The 19912-nt window shown below is 36.2% G+C and overlaps 1 protein-coding gene across 8 annotated transcripts in view; it reads left to right on the top strand.

Annotated features, from left to right (window-relative positions):
- Positions 1 to 19912, top strand: part of ZRANB3 (zinc finger RANBP2-type containing 3) — a 47372-nt gene that overhangs the window by 13454 nt on the left and 14006 nt on the right. For 7 of the 8 annotated variants that reach the window (XR_007889827.1, XM_051622820.1, XM_051622819.1 and 4 more), the window contains 9 exons: positions 5642 to 5660; positions 8264 to 8442; positions 11591 to 11822; positions 13372 to 13457; positions 15709 to 15880; positions 16283 to 16411; positions 17651 to 17770; positions 18756 to 18875; positions 19385 to 19564. Coding sequence is in view for 7 of the 8 variants with exons in the window: in XM_051622820.1 (XP_051478780.1) it covers positions 5642 to 5660; positions 8264 to 8442; positions 11591 to 11822; positions 13372 to 13457; positions 15709 to 15880; positions 16283 to 16411; positions 17651 to 17770; positions 18756 to 18875; positions 19385 to 19564 (1237 nt within the window). In the remaining variant the exon portion in view is untranslated. The remainder of the gene's footprint in view (positions 1 to 5641; positions 5661 to 8263; positions 8443 to 11590; positions 11823 to 13371; positions 13458 to 15708; positions 15881 to 16282; positions 16412 to 17650; positions 17771 to 18755; positions 18876 to 19384; positions 19565 to 19912) is intronic. The other variant, XM_051622823.1, reaches the window with a different exon arrangement.

Genomic DNA, 19912 nt, shown 5'->3' on the forward strand with positions numbered 1-19912 from the left:
TTTCTGAAACTTTTGACCATGTGGGCTGAGCTTGTAACAGGATATGAAACTGCGTATCTGAGCTCTGATTTATATTCTTGGATAGAGCTATTATTAAAGGTGTCGTATGAACAGATGGGAAATGAATGATGAAGCTCAGATTGGGTAACTACCAGTTGAGAGGAAATGACTAATTGAACTTCAGAGAACAAGAAGTCTGTCTTCTTGCAGTCAAAATACATGAAACAAAAATACATATTTGTCCTTTCAATGTAGCTGAAGATCCATTTCTTCTGCCTTGACAGCGTGGAGCCTTTATGTTCGTGTTGGCAGCTTGTCTGATTTCAATAACATAGAACATACTGAAGTTTGTTTTAAATAGGGCTGCATATTTTTAAGGTTATATAAAGCAAAATGTAAAGTAGTGCTTTTTAATAGCTTGGTGCAACTATTAGATACCTTATGAGTTCTGGGCAATCTGGGCTATAATGATGGGGAAGTTTTTTACCTTTCAAATCTGATTGTGATTATAAAGTGGGAACACTTAACACTTGATTATTTCCCTCTTGGTACTGCAGGATAAGCTATTTTTCATTGCCCTAGAGTCTAATGAAAATATTTTGGGCTTCTCATGTTTTGTAACTACATTAAGCAGACATCTTCAAGGTTATTATTCTAAAGCTGTGAAAGCTACAGAGAATGAATGCTCTAAAATGCATTAGGTCATAACATAATTTGAATATCCTCAGTTTCCACTTCCATTACTTTTACTAACTTCTACCTGTATCATAAACTCATCTTGTGTGTCATGTCAAACTTTGATCAAATGTAAGTGTCAATAATGTTAATTAATTGGCATAAATCAGGCAATTTTAAAACTGTAGCACTTCAGAAATTTGAGTGTGAGCAGCGTGGATGAAAGCAGTGATTCATGTTGCTAACTATATCATGACAGAGGACTTAAATTCAGATACTCTAACTGGAGCTTTAAAAACAATTTTGTGCACCTCTTTCATATCAATCTGATACATCTAGTAAAATGTTTAAATTACTAAAAAAATGTATGGATTGCAAGTACAGGAAGAATATTCAAGTTACTTATGATAAAGCTATTTCGTCACTGAGTGGGAGAAGAGAATGAATACTTAACAAATACCAAAATATCACTATAGGTATGTAACTTTTAAGCATATGGGTGCTTCTGTGGAATCTACTTGGATTGATACTGCAGGAACAAGGAGGATAAAACTTCTCTTGATCACTTTTCCATTATTATTCTTTAAGAGTGGTTATGTTATGAATAAAACAATGGCAATCACTTTGTGGTTCCATTCATTTATTAGCAACAATATGCTGAGTTTCTATAAATGCCTAAAAGGCAGCAATTTTGTTGCTGCTATGCAAGAACTTTCACTTCAGACACATTAAGTGGAAGTTAATAGACGTGAAACCAGAAGATACTCTATAGCAGCAAAGGTTCTATGTGCACAGTCTGAAAATGAGTGCAAGAAGAAAAGCAGAACTTCCTCTTTAGCAGATACTCAAGTCATCAAAGTTTAAGTGGCTACAGATCACTCTAATGAAAAAAACCCTCTTTTATGGAGAAAACATCTGTTTCTGTGGTTGACATATTTTTAAGGCTATTTCTTTTAATTGCTATCCAGCTTCTATTTGTCAAAGCACCCTACATTTCTTCGTTTTAGCTTGGTATCCTGAAAAAAGAGAATTAAGGTCCAAATAATTAGTTCACATATGCCACAGAACGACACAATAAGATCTTAAGTATTCTCACTATGATTCCTGCGTGTCTGTCCTGGTTTGAGCCAGGATGAAGTCAATTTTGTTTTTACTGATTATTTTTTTCTTCAGTGAACTGTCTTTTAAGCAGCACACAAGTTTTCCAGCGAGTGGATGCTCAGTGTTTATACAAACTGCTGGGAGACCAAGGACACTTTGCTTTGCTTGTTGAATCTACTGTTTCAGATACTGAAGGAGCAGAAGAGTCTTATCTACAACCCTCCTATAGGGATGAGCAGACTAGACAGACAGCAAAGTTGGCAAATGAAAGTATTCCATTCCATATATCCATATATATATACTCCATATGGTCCATATGTATACACTTTTGATATAAATTCAGGGATCACGGAAGTCAACTTCCTTCTTCTTTGTCCCTTTTCTTATTCTTTGTCCTTTACCTTCTTCCATCCATGGCTGGTGTCCAGAGAGGACTCCATCTCTCCATCACCACTGATCCCCAGGCCTGTGCATCCCTGCCCCTCACAGCTCTTCCCTCAGCTCCTGTCTCTCTCTGCTGCTCTCTCTGGCAGCTCCGGGACATTTCAGACCTGCTCATAGCTCAGGAAATGCCCTGGAAGTTGCTGGGGGTGAGGGGAGGGGACATTCCTGCACATACTTGTATATATTTGTACATATTTCTTTTATCATTAGTATTTAATTAAAGCTGTTTAGTTTAGTTTTCAATCTGGAAAGTGTCTCTGTATTATGTTTTCTTTCTCTGCTTGGGTGAGAGGAGAGGATTGAGAGCATTGTTGTCACTGGTTTAAGTGTCAATCCTGAGTCAAACTGTGACAGTGTCTAAACTGGCATAATTAACATCTACTAAAATGTAAGTTTGTATGCTGAGAAATACTGTATTTTTTCAGCACAGGGTGGCAAGAAACACTTGTATTTCTGTCCTTTTTAAGAAAACCATGTTTTCTTAATACCAGATGCTATTTGGATGCAGTGTGCTCTCAGATATCGTTGGTTTTGTTTATTTGCTCTGATATCCTCATATTAAATATACTATATTGTTGAAGAAGGTGCTTGGTTTATTCTGGAAGGCTAATTGCTAGTCTTACTCATTTTCTACATTTGTGTAAGGAGTTTAAAAAACCCTGTGTTAAAAAATCATGATTCATGTACTGAAAGCAGTTTGCCTCTGAAAGAATCTGCAAAAAGACTTGTTTTGTAAACTTTAGTTCTAACAATAATGAATAAATAAATTAGTCTTTGAAGTGAGCAAAACCTGACATTTTAAAATTAAAATTGTGTATTAGTTGTCTGCAAATAAATCTCTTTGCCCAGCTGCAAATCACAAGCATTAAGGCCCCACAGTCATGTGCTACCACTAAAAAGAATTCTTTTCCTACCTTTTTTCCTTTGTAAATCTGCTTTTTTATGTTATGTTTTCTTCCTTTGTTTTCATTGCTCATAACAATTTGGGAGGGGAGTGTAGTTACAAAGCTATTCCAAGTAGATAATTTGTTATTTGTAAAAAATTAAGATGTATTTTGAATTATTTTTTTAATGTTAGTTGAAATAAACTGATGAAATTGGTACACATGGACATGTATACTGGCATATCAAGTGAGCAAACAGTGGAATCCCATTATTTCACAGAATATCAAACACTTATCTCACATACCGTGGCTGAGAAGTGCCAGTGTGCCTTTTCTGCTGAGAATTCTGTTTTGACCACAGAAATGTCCATTTTGGCCCCATGGCAAGATACATATTATTAGACAAAATAAAACCTCTAAGTTGATGCTGCTGCTACAAGCATTAATCGTTGGTGTAAAGTGTCTGGGTTTTGTGCACAAAATATTTCTGTTATGGTTTTGGGTAGCTACACTAACATCAGAGTACCTAACACTAAAAAAGCAGTTCTTTATTACTTAAAATTATCTGTATCAAAATACAAAATATTTATACCTTGGTGCATTAAATTTCAGTATAGACACAGACCTCGAAGATGGTTTCCTTTTTTTTGTGGAAGGAACATTGCATTTGAGTTGCAGAGTGCAGTGGTTGCATATCTAGTTATGTGCCATGGGAGTAGGAGAAGTTTCAGTTTCTTTACAAGATGCAGTGGCTGGGAACAGAATATGAAAAAAATCATCAGAGCAATTTGTCAAGAGTAGTTTGTGTTCATGACTGAAAGCTACAGGGAATAGTAAGTGAAAAGCACAAAGCAGAAGGATACTTTACTCAGGGGGAAAACAAGCAGAACGGCCTGTGATGTTTGTTCTCTTGAAATATTTCATATTATCTGACACTTGACACTTTTCTCTGTCAGTAACATTTCTACATCCTCCAAAAGTGATGGAGTGCAGAGAGCTGTCAGTCTGTTGGTGTCACGTGGTTCAACCAACAGCCCTCACTGCTGTATTGCTCAATGACTGGTTCAACTAAGCCCACGCCCTTTATTGGCACTACAGTACTGACTGTACTCTCCAGTTTGCTTTTTATGACAATTTAGAAAACTATGCGGTTCTTGAAAAACTTCCCAGATTGCTTGGTTCCTGGAGAGTTCATCTAATTGCCAGTGATTTAACTGCAGCCCGAGCAGGTATTGCTATCAGACTTTGACAGTTCTTACAAAATTGCGCATATTCACACTTTGCACCTGTTTCAGATCTTGCCTCAGAACTCCCTGCATTGATTCTGTCAGAAGATATTTAGTAAATCTGTATCTTCATGCAGTCCAGGGTTGCTATAGGAGAAAAGGGAACTTGAAGTCATCATCTTGCTGTAGGATTTACAGGGAAAAGGTTGTCTATGCCCTTTTCCTATCTTCACAGTTTTTGCTTGGCCTCATACCTTCCTCTGAATTTATTAGTGTGTATATGTTTTGTCTGCTACGTAGCAGAGGTAGAACAAGCTCTTGTAATTCTTTAGAGAATTCTTTTGATTTGGATAGGCTTGTAGGTTTGGTTTGGGGTTGTTTTTTGTTTTTTTGTTTTTTTTTCCAGCTTGGAAGAGTTTGTCAAGTAGTGGAGGCAGAAGTTTGTGAAACAGTCGAGAACTGATTTTGTAAATTGGCTGAAGTTACACATTTGGAAAGATGCAGCATCTTTAATGGCTTAACTAAATGTTTATCAAATAATTTCCTTTGTCCTTCATCAAGGATTTGATGAAGAGGCTTGCATGAGCTAGAAATGCTTAAGTTCCCCAGACCCTAGTTGAGTTAAGAATGTACATACTAAATAACTGAAAACTTAAGAAATTAATATCAAATATGGCATTTAATGTTTAGAAAATGTAAATATGCTGGACAGAATTTGCTAGTTTTGATTGAGGACTTGGAGTTGTCATTGTCTTGACGTGGAGTAGCATTAAGTGACTCCAAAATGGGGAAAAAATCAGCTTTGTTTTCTAAAACTCTAGCTGGTAAATTGGTGAGGGAGAGGGAGTTTCTATTTCTATTTCAAAACAAATGTGGTAGCTCTGGAGAGCAGCTTTTTAAAATCAATTTGACATGTAAAGTATCCTTAATCGTGAACCACCAAAAAACTCAGTTTCTGAAAAACAGAAAGTTGAAGATGCATTGCTTTCCTTGAAGATGTCTCCTAAGATTACAGTGAATGTAGGACTAGACCAAAGCATCAATTCAGTTTTACAATGCAAGTTACTCAGTAATGCTAACAAGCCAAATATATGTTTTTAGAATAACTGGTATACTTATTTTCAAATTCATACCACATTTACTATTTGTGGTTGATAGCTATACTAATGAAGTCTACCTTTTTAATTTCATTGATTCAGTAAGTCCATAGCTTAAAATTTTAGTAAACAGTTTACAAATTTTGGTAGATGTTATATTTACTATTAATTTTTGGTTTTTCCCCACCCCTCTCTCTTCTCATTTCTTATTTAGGTGTATGATTGCTGATGAGGTAAGTGATGTTCCTGTTCCTTTAACACCATTTTTCTTCTTACAATGTGCTTCATGCAGATGTGACTTTTTTAGTTTGAGAAATGTGGGCAGAAAGAAGTAATGAAAGAAGCCTCATTTCTGTGATATTCCACAAATGTTCTGAAAATATCAAATTAGGAAAAAAATAACACTTGTCGTAAGGTTAAAAGAATGTGTGAGAAAACTTAGAAGGTTGCTTTTAGTTGTATTTAGGTAGGTTAAATCTGTATTGTTAAATCTTAAAAATACTAACTTTAGTACTTGATAATTGCATAGATAGATATTTTTAGGATTAGGAGACATTCCTGGCCAAAATAAGTGGATTTTGAACAGATATGACTTCCAATACTACTTTTCTTAAATTCACTGATCAAGTAGTAATAGTGAAATTCATTACTTTCATACATTTGAAAATTTATGTTTTATTCCGAATGAGGGAAAGTTGAGTCTGGCATTTCTTCCTGCAGGTAAAAGATTTTTGTAATAAAAAACGTTCTTGTCAGTATAAAAACTTACTGAAAAAGAGGTAATGTTTGGGGATTGATCTAGTCTCCCAATTCTAATTTGGGTTTTCTTGAAACACAGAGGGAGAGGGGGAGAGAAAGAGATTGACTACTGGGATTAAAGCTTTTCCTCATAGTATAAAAATCTCATTGTAGCTGGAGATAAGCTACCCTGGCATAGAATGTGAAATTTCTGGAAGCTCTGGAGAATACAAAAGCATTCAGGAAGGAGAAAAGCTTGGGAAAAATTGAAATATCAGCAGTAGCTGTTTGTTTATTAAAGCAAAGTTTTTAATTCTTACCTTGAAAGAAAAAATAAACTGTATAATGTATATTAGCAATAAAAAGTACTATAAGATGTATTTATTCCAAAGTACATAATGTATATTTAAAAATGACAACACGTCTAGTACTGGAGGAGGTATTGTGCAGTGGTGTGTATCTTGTGCTTTTTGACATAAAATTAAAATAGGAAGAAAATGTTGGTAAAACATCAGTATTGTGAATTTGTACACAAAAGAAGTTGTGTATGCAAACTAGAGATCGTGTAATTACTGTACAATTACTGTATAATTAACTGGATTATTAAATTATTTAAGGATTAAAGTGCAATAACAATAGTATAATTATAAAAGGTGCTCTAAAAATATGTTGCCATTCTCTCTTGGAGTGGGGATAGACAACATTTTCCCCAAAAAATTTCAGGTTTTCCATTTCATCCACTTCCATGACTGAAGAGATGTGTTTAAATCAAAACCCAAGACCGTAATGTTTTCTACAGTTCTTTTCTCTCACATTCTTCCAATCTAGACTAGTGATCAGATATATGGGATTTAGACTCAGTTATGGGTATGCTGCTGCCAAGAGAGCTGCCTTTTATTCCCTGCTCATTTCAGCTCAGTTGCCTGTATCATGACCAGAGACTGGGCAGTCTTGAGTTATGGAGACAACTGTGCAACAAACTAAAATTAATTTATTTCTATATTTTTACTTCCCTGGATTTGTTTTCAGCTGGCTTGAGTCCTGTTGGTGACACAAGAGGGGCTTGCAAGAAAATTGTAATGAGAACTTGGCAGTATTAATTAAAAACTTAGTATCACAGTAGTTCTCTGATTATTTTTCTTTCTAGTAATACTAGAAATATGTTTTCTTCTATACCTGAGACATCTCTGGTGTTATCATTACATCAAATCAGCAGATCAACTCAAATATGCACTGGACTCTGTGGGAAAACCTGAACAGAATATTGTAAGGCCAGTCTCTGCTTTAGTGCTTAGCGGGAATCTGGCTTGCCACGTAAACAAGCAGGGAAAATAGCTGCATTCTTTGATTAAAATATTGAGGGCTTTATTTTTTTAAACAAAACCCTAAGTTCTGGATCTTATATTTATCTGTTCCGATCTATATTCATAACTGATCAGATGGGAACATAACTACCTTGACAATATGAAGCAAGTACTTTCTTGTTAAATATGTATCTATGTGTTGTATCTTTACCCTTCACTTAGTCTTTAAATCTGAATTCTCCACTAGGTGGGTGTCACAGGATGAAGAGAAACTATTAGCTAGGGTGAAAGAAAGTAGTAGTTTCTTTTCATTGACTTACTGGGTCAAAAGCAGAGTTCTTCATATAAGTCCTCTTTTGTTCTTCAGTTGCCTATTCAGCTTAGGACAAAGTTGTAATTTTTATGTTAAGAAGATAGCCTGTATTTTTCTTTCCTATGAATAGTTTTTTAAAAATGTTTTTGATACCTTAACAAGTTAAAGAGTTTGATTTTGTAGTCTAGCCTACTAAGGTCCTGAATAGAAAATCTTCTGATGGATATGCATCTCTTAGTTTTAATGAACTAACCAGATATAACATATGCATTAATCCTTTTAAAGAAAAGAATCTTCTTTCATAAAAGATTATTTGTGCTAACAAATTGACAAAGAAATAGTTACTATGTAACTAGCCCTTTGGCTCTGTTTCCTTTATCTGGTTCTATCTTTGCAGAATATTTTCATCTCTTCTGAGTGGGATAGCTTTCTGAACAGATACTTCTGTTTAATTTTTTCTTTCTTTTTTTTTTTTTCCCAGATGGGGCTAGGTAAAACAATTCAAGCAATTGCCATTTCCTACTACTATAAAAACGAATGGCCTCTCTTAATTGTAGTGCCTTCATCTCTGAGATACCCTTGGGTTGATGAGATGGAGAAGTGGATTCCAGAACTCTCTCCAGATGATATTATCATAATTCAGAACAAAACTGATACTGGGTGAGTAAAGTTCATTATTCTTCTATAGAAAGGCTTATTCAACCCCCTCTACTCAAGCAGGGCCACTTGGAGCTGATTGCCTAGGTCTGTGTTCAGGTGGGTTTTTTTAATATCTCCAAGGATGGACACCCTGCAACCTCTCTGGGCAACCTGTTCCAGTCCTCAGTCACCCCTGCAGTAAAAAAGTGTTTCCTGATATTCAGAGGACACCACCTATGTCTCAGTTCGTGTTTGTTGCCTCTGGTCCTGTCACTGGGCACAACAGAGAGGAGCCTGGCTCCATCTTTGTTGCACCTGCCTTGCAGGTAGTTCTATACATTAATGAGATCCCCCCTGAACCTTCTTATCGCTGGACTAAACTGTCCCAAGTCAGCTTTTCCTCACAAGAGAGCTGCTGCAAATACTACACCTTAGTCGGCCCCCTGTTGTACTCCTTCCAGTACATCCATGTCTCTTGTGCTGAGGAGCCCAGAAATGGAGACACACAGCACTCCAGGTGTGGCCTCACCAATGCTGAGTGCAGGGGAAGGATCACTGCAGGCAGTGCTTTGTCTAACACAGCTGAGGACACCATTCACCTTCTTTGCTGCAAAGACACATTGCTGGCTCAGGATCAACTTGGTGTCCAGCAGGATCCTCACCCAGGTCCTTTTCTGCTAAGCTGCTTTCCAGCTGGGTGGCCACCTGCATGTGCCAGTGCTCGGGGTTGTTCCTCCCCAAGTGTAGGACTGTGCACTTCTCCTTACTGAACTTCATGATGTTCCTGTCAGCCCGTATCTCCAGCCTGTTGAGGTCCCTCTGGATGGCAGCATGACCCTCTGCTGTGTCAGCCACTCCTCCTGGTGTTGTATTATTATGAGTAATGAGTCATCTTCTTTGAAACCTTTGGAGAGGTCTGGATTTTGCAAAGTAGCAAAGGGCTTGTCTGCTGAAAATTAGATTACTTCAGCGTGTCTCAAATTGAATATATACAGTTCTTTCTCGACTCTGGTGAGTTAGCTTGTATTCATCAGCTTCTGTGAAACGTTCTGAATGCATTTTTGGAAAACTACTGGTATGCATTATGAAATAAGGAAGTCATTGCTGTTAAAATTCTATTTAGCGCACTGAGAAAATTTGTGAGTTAGAATAAGTATTCTCTAAATAACTGAAAAGGTCACAATGACCTAGGTTTTCTATCTTTAGACTTAGTAGCATGAGTTCATCAGAGAGAGACTAGAAGTCTTATGTATTATTAGAATAACTCTCCAATTACACTAAATTGCAAGGGTATTTTTCAGTCTGTATTACTGTAAATGGCTTGGTTGATTTCATGCTAATGTCTAGATGTTGTTCGAAAACTTCTGGATAAGAAAGACTGATCTTCATGTTGTCTGGGGGGTATTAGAGAGTGACTTGACTGCCCACATGTGCAAATGAGACAGTAGCTTAGAACTTTCCTTGTGGTAACAAGATCAATTCAACTGAAAATGCATTTTAAAAGCTTAATCAATGGGGTAGTTCCTACTGATAGTAAAAGATTAAGATGTGATATGGGAACTGAAGTAAGGATCCAGTGAGCCTTGTTTTTCTTTTTTTAAGCTATTTAGCTAAAATGCACATACGTTTAGAGTGCTGAACGTAGAAAGGAGAAATGTGGAATAAGGGAAATGATGGCAAAAGTAAATGGCAGAGTTCTGTTAATTTTATCTTGTAAGATTTTTAAAAGGACTAGACCTAAGCCATTATCACTTACTTCTATTAAACAACATGGGAAGAGGAAGACTTGGGTTTCTGCTTGTTTAATTCCCAGGAAGACTCCTAGCTATAAGTGAGGTAGCTGTTGAATAGTTATTATTTTAACATTAAGAAGTGTTTTATGCATTTGCAAATGCAAAAATACAGCTGCCAAACTTGGTTTAGCATTTTGTTAAACTCTGATTCCATATGTTCAGCTTTTTTTTCTCTCAGTTCCATAGTTTGCTTTTCTTCAAAACGTCACCAATGAAATTTACTGCTTGAATGTTGTTTGACTTCTGAATTTAAATAGGCTTAAATATACTTAGGCATAAGTTTAGGTTCTTACAGCTTCTAACTAAATTTGAAATGGGATGTTTCTTGAATAATTGGTTCTGCTAATAACCAAAATTTGTAATTTTTTTTTAATCCACCCTTCACAAAGGGGTAGGGGAAATTCTTGTTTTCCTGGTTGCTACATTAATCTATGCAGTAGCAGCCAATCTGTAGTGCATTGGCCACAGTGCTAGTGCTCAAAGCCTTGCCTCTCCTTCCATTTCCAGAAATAAGAATGTGTATGTACTTTGTCCCTCTTAAATACTGAAGAAAATGTCAATTTAGTAGTTTTTTTTTCTATGTTGCTCCTGGGGAACAAATAAAAATCATGACAGCAGAGTGGTAGTGTTTAACAGATGGGTAGACCAGCTACGAATCTCATTCTGGTAGCTTGTTTGTCTAAGAACTTTAAGAGTTCCTGTGCTGCTAAAAGGCTCCAGGAGGGCCACAGTGCACTCTAGTGATTTTAAAATCAGTTCATGGCTTGAGCTTATATATGTTTTTAAATTTATTGTAAGAAGTTTCATTGCAACTAAATGCCAGTTTTTCATCTTGTACCTTGGTGTTTCCCTGCATCTAGCTTTTCATTTTCTTCATATGATGTTCAGGCAAAAAAGCTGGATAGACAGCTCAGATAAAAGAAATTTTTATTCAGGTGGTGAGGTTCAGCCCAGACTGTACTTCCACAGCACCCAAACAGTCTAATTGGTGGTCTTAAGCTGCTGGCGAGGCGACTGCTTTGTACACAGAGCAGGAGGTACATTATTAGTTCAAGTGTCTGGGTGCTGTGCACAAACTGTGCTTCTAATGATCTGACTTGTGTGACTTTTTATTCAGAAAGTGGGTTTGTCCCATGCGCTACTCCTGGAAAAGAGCACAAATTGAAGCAATGCAATCAGATACAAGAACTTTCTTTTAAATGTAATGTATTTCTTCTGAAAATGGTTATGAACAGCCTGACAGCCCACTAATGAATCAATCTAAAGGGTGGTGTATGTACCTTCTTAAAAAAAATCAGTTTGATATAATTCCTTTGCTGTATCAGTTTGCTGACAATGAAAATTTACTAAGAAAACTTCTGGATTTTCTCTTCTAGGAGAATATCAACCAGCAAAGTGACAATTCTGGGGTATGGCCTGTTAACATCTGATGCACAGACTTTAGTAGACACTTTGTACAGGCAGAACTTTAAAGTAGTTGTGATTGATGAATCGCACTATATGAAATCTAGAAATGCCACCCGCAGCAAGATTCTGTTGCCAATTGTGCAGAATGCTGTTAGAGCTGTTCTTCTCACTGGAACTCCTGCACTAGGAAGACCTGAAGAGGTAACTGATATGTTGTTGGTCTCTTTTTGTTTTATCATTAAGGATTGTTACTAGTAATAAATGAACAATTTTGGAGTTTTCTTGAATATGCACAATTACATGCATGATGACATCAAACAGTGCACTAGCTGCATTAGGAAGCAGAAGTATAAGCAACTTAATGTCTCTGAGCTTCTTATATTGATGTTTTACATCCATGTATGAAAAAGGGCTTGGTGTATTATGAGCGTTTGTTTGAAACTTTAAATCAAATATTTATATCTATGGGTGTGGGTTATGAAACTTCCTGCACAGGTACCAAAGACATTGGAACAAACCTTGGAAGACAAAATTAAGTTAGAAAGTGTTACAGTTTTTTATACAGGACATTGATGCCAAGACCAGTAAGCAACATTGCTAAAGGTCTTCAAAGGAAATTCCACACAAGCCGTCCTTGATCACAGTAACGGTCAAAATTCATGAAGAAATGGAAAAAAAAATTGACACATTTTTATGGTGGTACCAGAGTTCTGTTGTGGCTTAATAGGGCAGTGTGTAAAAAGCATTGCATCTCTTTAATCAGTTTTATAAACAGAATCTTTCTATGAAGTCTTTAAATGGAACAGGTATAGAAAATGAAAAGCATTATTCATTTATATTTATGTACATTTATAGCAAGTCATTACAGGCAGTTTCTTGTTTGGCCTAGATCTGTGTCAAAATAGCAGTATTTCAATTAGGCAAATAAATTGCTTCTGGGTTTGTTTTTTATTGTTTTTCCTTAGTAATGCTTTTTGGTTTTCTAACTCTGTCTTGAAAGAACCGTGTGAAGATAAAAAGCAGGCTGTAGTAACTGTCTTTTTAGGAGAGGTCACTAGCATGTGATTAGGTAATATGAAAGCTTAAATGGCAGAAGTGACATACAGTAGATGTAAGAGCATAGCAGGGAAATACATTTAGGAGGGAGCTTTCCATGTTACTGTCATATCTCCACTACCCCTCAGCAGCATGTCTTGGATCTAGTAGTGATCTTGGACCCCAGAAAACTTAGACAGTAAACCAGCTTGTAAAGCAGGATTCTTTCTGACTAAGGTTATTTAAACTGGGATTTACCTCCTGTTACTCAGCCAGGAAGAAAGGTGTGAAATTTCTGGTCTGTATTGACATTGTGTATTTTTTGAAGTAAAACTGAAGAATAAGTAGGTTTTTCGTGTATTTTTAAGAAGAAGACTATTCATGGAATACCTGCACTGAAGTTTTACAGAAGCCTGGCAAATGACAAAAATTGTATATTTAGGAATAACATCTTCTCATCTGTGTTTTCTTGTTCAGTGTAAGTCTTTTCAGCATTGCATTACTGTGTGCAGCGTGCTCTGTTCTTGGAAGGCTTCCCACAGCTATCCTGTCTCAAGACAAATCCACATTCTTATAGAATGTCTTGCATCTGTGTCAAGCTGTGCATTTTTTGTGCAACTGTTGAATGTAAACTTAACACAATAATAATATAATAATTATTTCTGAAGTCTTACATTTGCAGACAGTTTTTCATTATCACTGTTTTTTGGTACAGCTTTTCATGCAGATTGAGGCACTTTTTCCAAGAAGATTTGGAACTTGGACTGAATATGCCAAAAAATACTGCGATGCTCGTGTCAGGTATTAATGTACTTGCTCATTTATTTTTCTACAAGTATCTTTGATTTTTCTTATCATGTGAAGTGAGAGACTCAGTAAGCAGTACCTCTATTGATTTGTGAAACCATCTTGCTTGGAAACCTGGGTCCAGATACCATCTTCTCCATCAGAGAGAATTGGGAGAAGGATTAAATTGACAGGGCACTTTGAGGACAAAATTGGAGGCTATTAAAGTTTCAAATAAAGTTTAAGTGCCAGCATTCTGTTAAATACAATTATTTAGAAGTTTACTGTTGTTAGTATAAAGTGTATAGGTTTTGCCTTTAGAGCTGGAGTTTCATCTACAGCTCAAGCTTAGGAGTTTCTGATTCACACAGTCTTATGCTCATATCATCTAATAATTTATCTCTCTCTTATGGGATCCAGTCTTTTTTGCTGTCCCACCATTTTTGGGTGTAAAATAAAAAGTCCAATCTCAGTGTTTTACAGATTAATTGAGTAAATGTAAAGCTATGAAACTCCCAAAAGCACAGTAGTGTGTTTGTAATTCTGTCTGAGGGATCAAATAGAGGCATTTTAAGTTCTTGTCCAACACCTTGCCCCCAGTTTGCTAGGTAACATTCCTCATTACACTTCTTTTCCACACATGTGACTAATTAATTTTAACCCATCCCTTGCATATTTAATGAATTTTCATGTTTCAGGTGCTTTAAATTACTAACTTTAGGATAATTAATTTCCATCTGACTTGCTTCCCTCAGCTTTAGTTTAATGATCGGTTTCTCTAGCTAGATTCTAAAATAGAGGGGATAGAAGAAGCTCTAATTTCAAATGCTTAGTTTTACCCATCTGAATCTATGTTACAATCTGGAATGAAAGAAGTTAGGAGCAGGGAAGAACCTTTAAAAATGTTCTTAGCTAAAAAAATTCTTATCTACCATTTTGCGTATATTCAAAACAATACATTTTGACAGCTAAATTGGCTATAATTTAGATTTAATTTTTACAGTAATAATTACATGGTTTCATTTTCATATAACTTGTTTTTCGCCCTCCATCATATGCATTTTATCACCATTTAACTTCAAATAACTTGGAAGAGTGCTGTCTAATTGTCAGACAGAGAAATGCTATTTTTTCCATGGTGTTTTGACTGAATACATCTGTAATTTTCACACTACAAGTGTGCGTAGGTACAGCATGGTTAGCTACTCAATCATAGATGATCATCTTATTTTTGGAATACCATAAATGTAATAAAAATCAAGTTCAGGGTTTGGCAAGCTTCCATCATAACTTTGCCTGAAACAAAACATCCTGTGGGAATAAACTTGATAGAGTTACTTTTTGCAGCACTTTCTGAGAAAATGTGGGTTTTTTTTACTTTGGTGTTCAGAGATACCTGTTTCTAAAGATGAGGTCCAAGCACAGTAAGGCTTAAAATGATGTTTTAAAGAAAAGACACAAAAAAGCAAAGAATAAACAAAGCCAGTAAAATGACATGCTTGCAACATACTGTCCTGGCCTTGGAAAATGCTACCTGGGCTTTTCCCCAAAACCAGCAAAATCTGTCATGCTCATTATTTTGTTATCTCTTGGCAATATTGACAAAGAAAAGTTGCGGTTCCTGCTGCAACACTTTTTTTAAAAACAGCAAAGCAAAGAAAGAAAAAGGAAGACTTAAGCTAATACATTCTTTCTCTTTTCATCCTTTACCTTTTTAACCTCAAACCTAGTTCCTCTGTTTAGCTCACTAAATAGCATTACATTTAAAGGTGGTACATTTAGCTTTAAATTCTGTCTCTGACTGTAACTAGGATGGAATTCTTGGGGGGGGGAGCAAAGGAATGATAATGGTGATACCTGCAGCTTTCATGATAGTTTCCATAACAGTTTTTCCCATCTATAATATAATAATGAGCATTCTCATGGTGATACAGTCTTCTCATGAGTCCTTTGAAACAAGAGTTATAAAATGATAACTGAACGGTACGTCCTGTAGAAAGGGAAGTGTAGCTGGGATGAGACAGAGGACTCTGTGCCTCTGATGGGTGGTAATGCCTGCAGGCAGTGATAGCTGCTGGGAAGTAAAAACAGCTCTGACTTTAGTGCTGGAAGGAATCGGGCAGGAACACTGAGTGTTGCTGTCCAGCACATCTTCCTGTCTAACAGCATCTTTTACAATTAATTACGTGTTGAAAGCTTCTAGTAAATTTGAAAGACCCAGTTTTCATCCTCAAGTGCTGCTTTTTTTTTTTTTTAATAATTTCAGGTTTTTCGGTAAAAGAACTCAATGGGACTGCAGAGGAGCTTCAAATTTAGAAGAACTACATCGACTTCTAAGTGAAATAATGATCAGAAGACTGAAGAATGATGTTCTAACTCAGTTGCCTCCCAAAGTTAGGCAACGTATTCCATTTGACCTCCCACAAGCTGCAGCCAAGGTCAGTCTTCTACTTTTGCTAAAATCACATTTATTAGTAAGTAGAAATATCTGTGTATTCATATGGATTTATATGTATGCATGAGTATTAGATGTAGTTATGAAGAGCATATGAATATATAGCATAGCTTCTATGTTACTTTTTAAAATAGAACATGAAGAACATGAATATGGTAGTTTTTTGGCATCAGATTATGATAAAATTTAATCTAATTTTAGTACAATCTTCTTCCTCTCTGACGTCCTTTCCTTTAGATTTTTAATCCTACAGTTATTTTTAGATACATTTGATAGAGTTCTCACAAGTACTCAGTTCCTAATTGTTCCATGCTTTAAAAGTACATGTTGAGGTAGAACGTGCTTTGTACTATATATCTAACCACTGATTTCTTCTGCCAATTAGAATTTGAATGCCACTTTTGCAGAGTGGGAGAAATTAATGAGAAATCTGAATTCAGATGCCACTGAAAGCCACTTTACTCAAGTCATGAACCTGATCACGCGCATGTATAAAGAAACAGCCATTGCCAAGGTGAGCGTGGGAGTCTTTTAACACATTTAAAATACCTAGTGTGTTTTTAACTTAAAATCATTTGTATTGGCTTGAGTAGTAGATGAGGTTGGTTGGTTTGTTTTACAATCACAACCTGGAGAAACACGGTTTTTCCCTCCATGTTTATGGAATAGGCTGAACCCCATTGTAATTACCTAAGAATATATTGCAGATGGATACTTCAGGGCCATACCTGTGTGTTGGCAGCTGCTGCAGCTGACCCAGGACAGTGCTGATGCAGCCCTGAGGCAGTCTGGTTTTCTCAGTGCTGGTTCTCCCCATGGATATATGTGGAGGAACAATCCCCTCTAACTGGTCTCATTCTGGTTTATAAAATGGGGCTCCCTGTTCTGTATTTTCCTCCTGTAGTACTGAATCCTGTACTTCATTATGTTAGGACATGTTCTGTAGGCTGCTGGAGCAGTAAAAGTTGAGAATCTGACCAACTCCTTCAAGTTTTTATCTCCTTATTTTAAAAATACCACAGTGGTTCCATTGCTATTTCTTCCTCAGTTTTCTAGTCTCTCCCCCATCCTCTCTTATTTAAAAAAAAAAAAAAAGAAGATAAATGAAGAAATCTGAGGATAACACAATGGGTATCACATTAACCATTGATTGCTGATTAATTTTATTATTAACTGTCATCATTACTTTAAGAATTTTTGTAAAAAACATTTAAAATTGTATCTCACACAGAAGAATTCTATGAATGTTTAAACAGTGCAATCTTCTAGGATTATGGTATCATGAAAGTATCAAAATTATTCTTTCAGCTTTGATATATGGCTTTCTGGTTACAGATATAGAAGTTTGATTACACAATACCTTATCTGTTTGAAATATGTTTGGGTAGAAATCAGTTTTGTTTTTTAAATATAGCTTAAAACATGAAATTAAAATGTTATAACTAAGAAGGGTTTTGCCTACATCTTAATCTGGAAGAAATGGTGCGTAATGATGTGATCATTTGAGGATAAAGTTTCTGGGTTTTTTTCACAAAGACATAAAGTTGTGTGATTTTTTTTTTAAACAAATCATTTGAATAATTTTATAATTGAAAATGTTTTATAAAATCTTAGCAGAAAAAAAATATTAGCTTAGCAAAAAGTATGGTACTTTATCTTTTCACATTATGAAAAACTGAAAGATGTTGAAATAAAAGCTGTGTTTTTGAACATTTTGTATGTGTAATAATGAAAATGTACCCTCTTATTCCAGGCAGGAGCAGTAAAGGACTATATCAAAATGATGATTGAAAATGACAAACTGAAATTTCTAGTTTTTGCTCACCACTTAAGCATGCTTCAAGCCTGTACGGAAGCAGTTATAGAAAAAAAGGTAATGATGTAACAGCTAGGCACACAAGTTTAACTTCAAACTTTACCAATGTGCATGAGCTGTGCTTGAAGTCAGTAGAGCTACCTGTGTGTCCAGGAATTTATGGATTTTACGTATCTGTAGACCAGTGCCACTGGGTTACAGGGACTGTGTGGTTTAGAAGAGATGCTTTGTATTGGAGGATAATGTAAATGTTCATATCTAGTATGATACATTATTATTAAATCAATGTTGTATGCAGTTATTTCCCAGATTTTTCCACTGATGTGCTTGTTTCCTTTCTAGTTTTTACAGAACACTATCATCCTACCTGAGCATTTAATTCAAAGCAGTAAAAATGTTTGCAATCAACTTGCTTGTTATTTTGACATGGACTCTCAGCTGTTGCTAGGGAATGCTGTCTAACTTTGCTATTTAATATTGTTATTAGGTGGAAATGCTTTGAATTTTACTAAATCATGTTGAGGAAATAACAGATTCTTTCACGGAGTATTCTGTTTTAAGATCCCATGTTCTGTCCTCCTTTTGTAACCAGGAAATACTAAGTCTGCACTTCCCTACATAAAGAGGCTTTAATGGATCAACACTGGAAGAGGGGAGGTTTAGGTTAGGCATTAGGAGGAAATTCTTTAGTGTGAAGGTGGAGAGACACTGGAACAGGTTGCCCAGGGAAGTTGTGGAAGCCCCATCCCTGGAAGTGTTCAAGAGCAGGCTGGATGGGACTTTGAGCAACCTGATCAAGTGGAAGGTGTCCCTGCCCATGCAGGGGGTTGGAACTAGATGAACTTTAAGGTCCTTTCCAACCCAAACCTTTCTTTGATTCTGTGATTCTATGATTAATTGTAAACGAAAAACCAGGGAATGCTGATGTAACCCTGTGACAGGAAGAGAACTGATGTTTTAATATTTTTTTACTGGGGGACAGAGAGTGATTTGGTCAAAAATGAACATGGATCATATCGTTTTTTTCTCTGTTATGTTCCAGGTTCGCTACATCCGAATAGATGGAAGTGTTCCTTCTGCAGAAAGGATACATCTGGTCAATCAGTTCCAGAAGGATCCAGACACCCGGGTTGCTATTTTGAGTATTCAGGCAGCTGGTCAGGTAGGCTCAAAAAGTAAATAGGTGAAATAAGAAACTTGAAGAATATTGATACTAAAGTCATTGGTGACTTCAGTGATTTACTGAAGGCAGCTCATGCAATATGTCTTTTGTAGACTCCTGGTTTCATTTTTTGCACTAATCATGTTAACTGTTTTAAGATTCTATTGAAATTACTTGAGTAAAATCAAAATGAGGAGCACTATCTCATTCATGAATGAGTAAAAACTTTGAAAGTTTATCTGAAAGTAACAGATTATTAAGAAATAAATATTACTTCCTTAATGAAAAGCAGTATGCAGTCTTTGCACAATATTGAAGTATTTCCTGAACCTTATTAATATCTATCTGATGCCCAGGGGATAAATCAGTGTAATAGGCCCATCTGCTGTTGAGGTGGTCCCTCTTATTTCCATATAAAAATGTCCTGTACAACCTTTAACTTTTTTCAGATATTCAGTTGCTTATGTGTGAAATCTTATTTCTAAAATCAATCTCCTTATTATGTCTAGGGTTTAACTTTCACTGCTGCTACTCATGTTGTGTTTGCTGAATTATATTGGGATCCAGGCCACATTAAGCAAGCAGAAGACAGGGCACACCGAATTGGGCAGTGCAGTTCTGTGAATATTCACTTTCTGATTGCAAAAGGAACAATGGATACTCTTATGTGGGCGATGCTGAATCGCAAGGTACGTGTAGGGATGTGTGGGACACAACTGAAGTGTCAAGGACTTATTATGGTTAAGATAGCAGGGAAGTGTATGTGCCAAACAACATTCTTGCTTTCCTAGAGCAGTGTCCTACCGTGGGACAAGTTGATACACAGAGAACTGCTAGCCATCAAAATGCCTTTGTTCTGAATTAGACTTTTCTAGCTTTTTGCTCTCCATTTAAGATCCAAAGAGAAATAATAGGACTTTGAGCTGAGATGAATGGGATGGTTCACATCTACAGGAGATAATTTTTCTCTTCCTTCTTGTTCTGGTTGTTCAGTTGTGGTTTTAAGGTTTTCTGCAGGATAATAACAGCTAGAGATT

This window comes from Apus apus, chromosome 6 (genome assembly GCF_020740795.1).
Source record: "Apus apus isolate bApuApu2 chromosome 6, bApuApu2.pri.cur, whole genome shotgun sequence".
Classification (NCBI taxonomy): Eukaryota; Metazoa; Chordata; class Aves; order Apodiformes; family Apodidae; genus Apus; species Apus apus.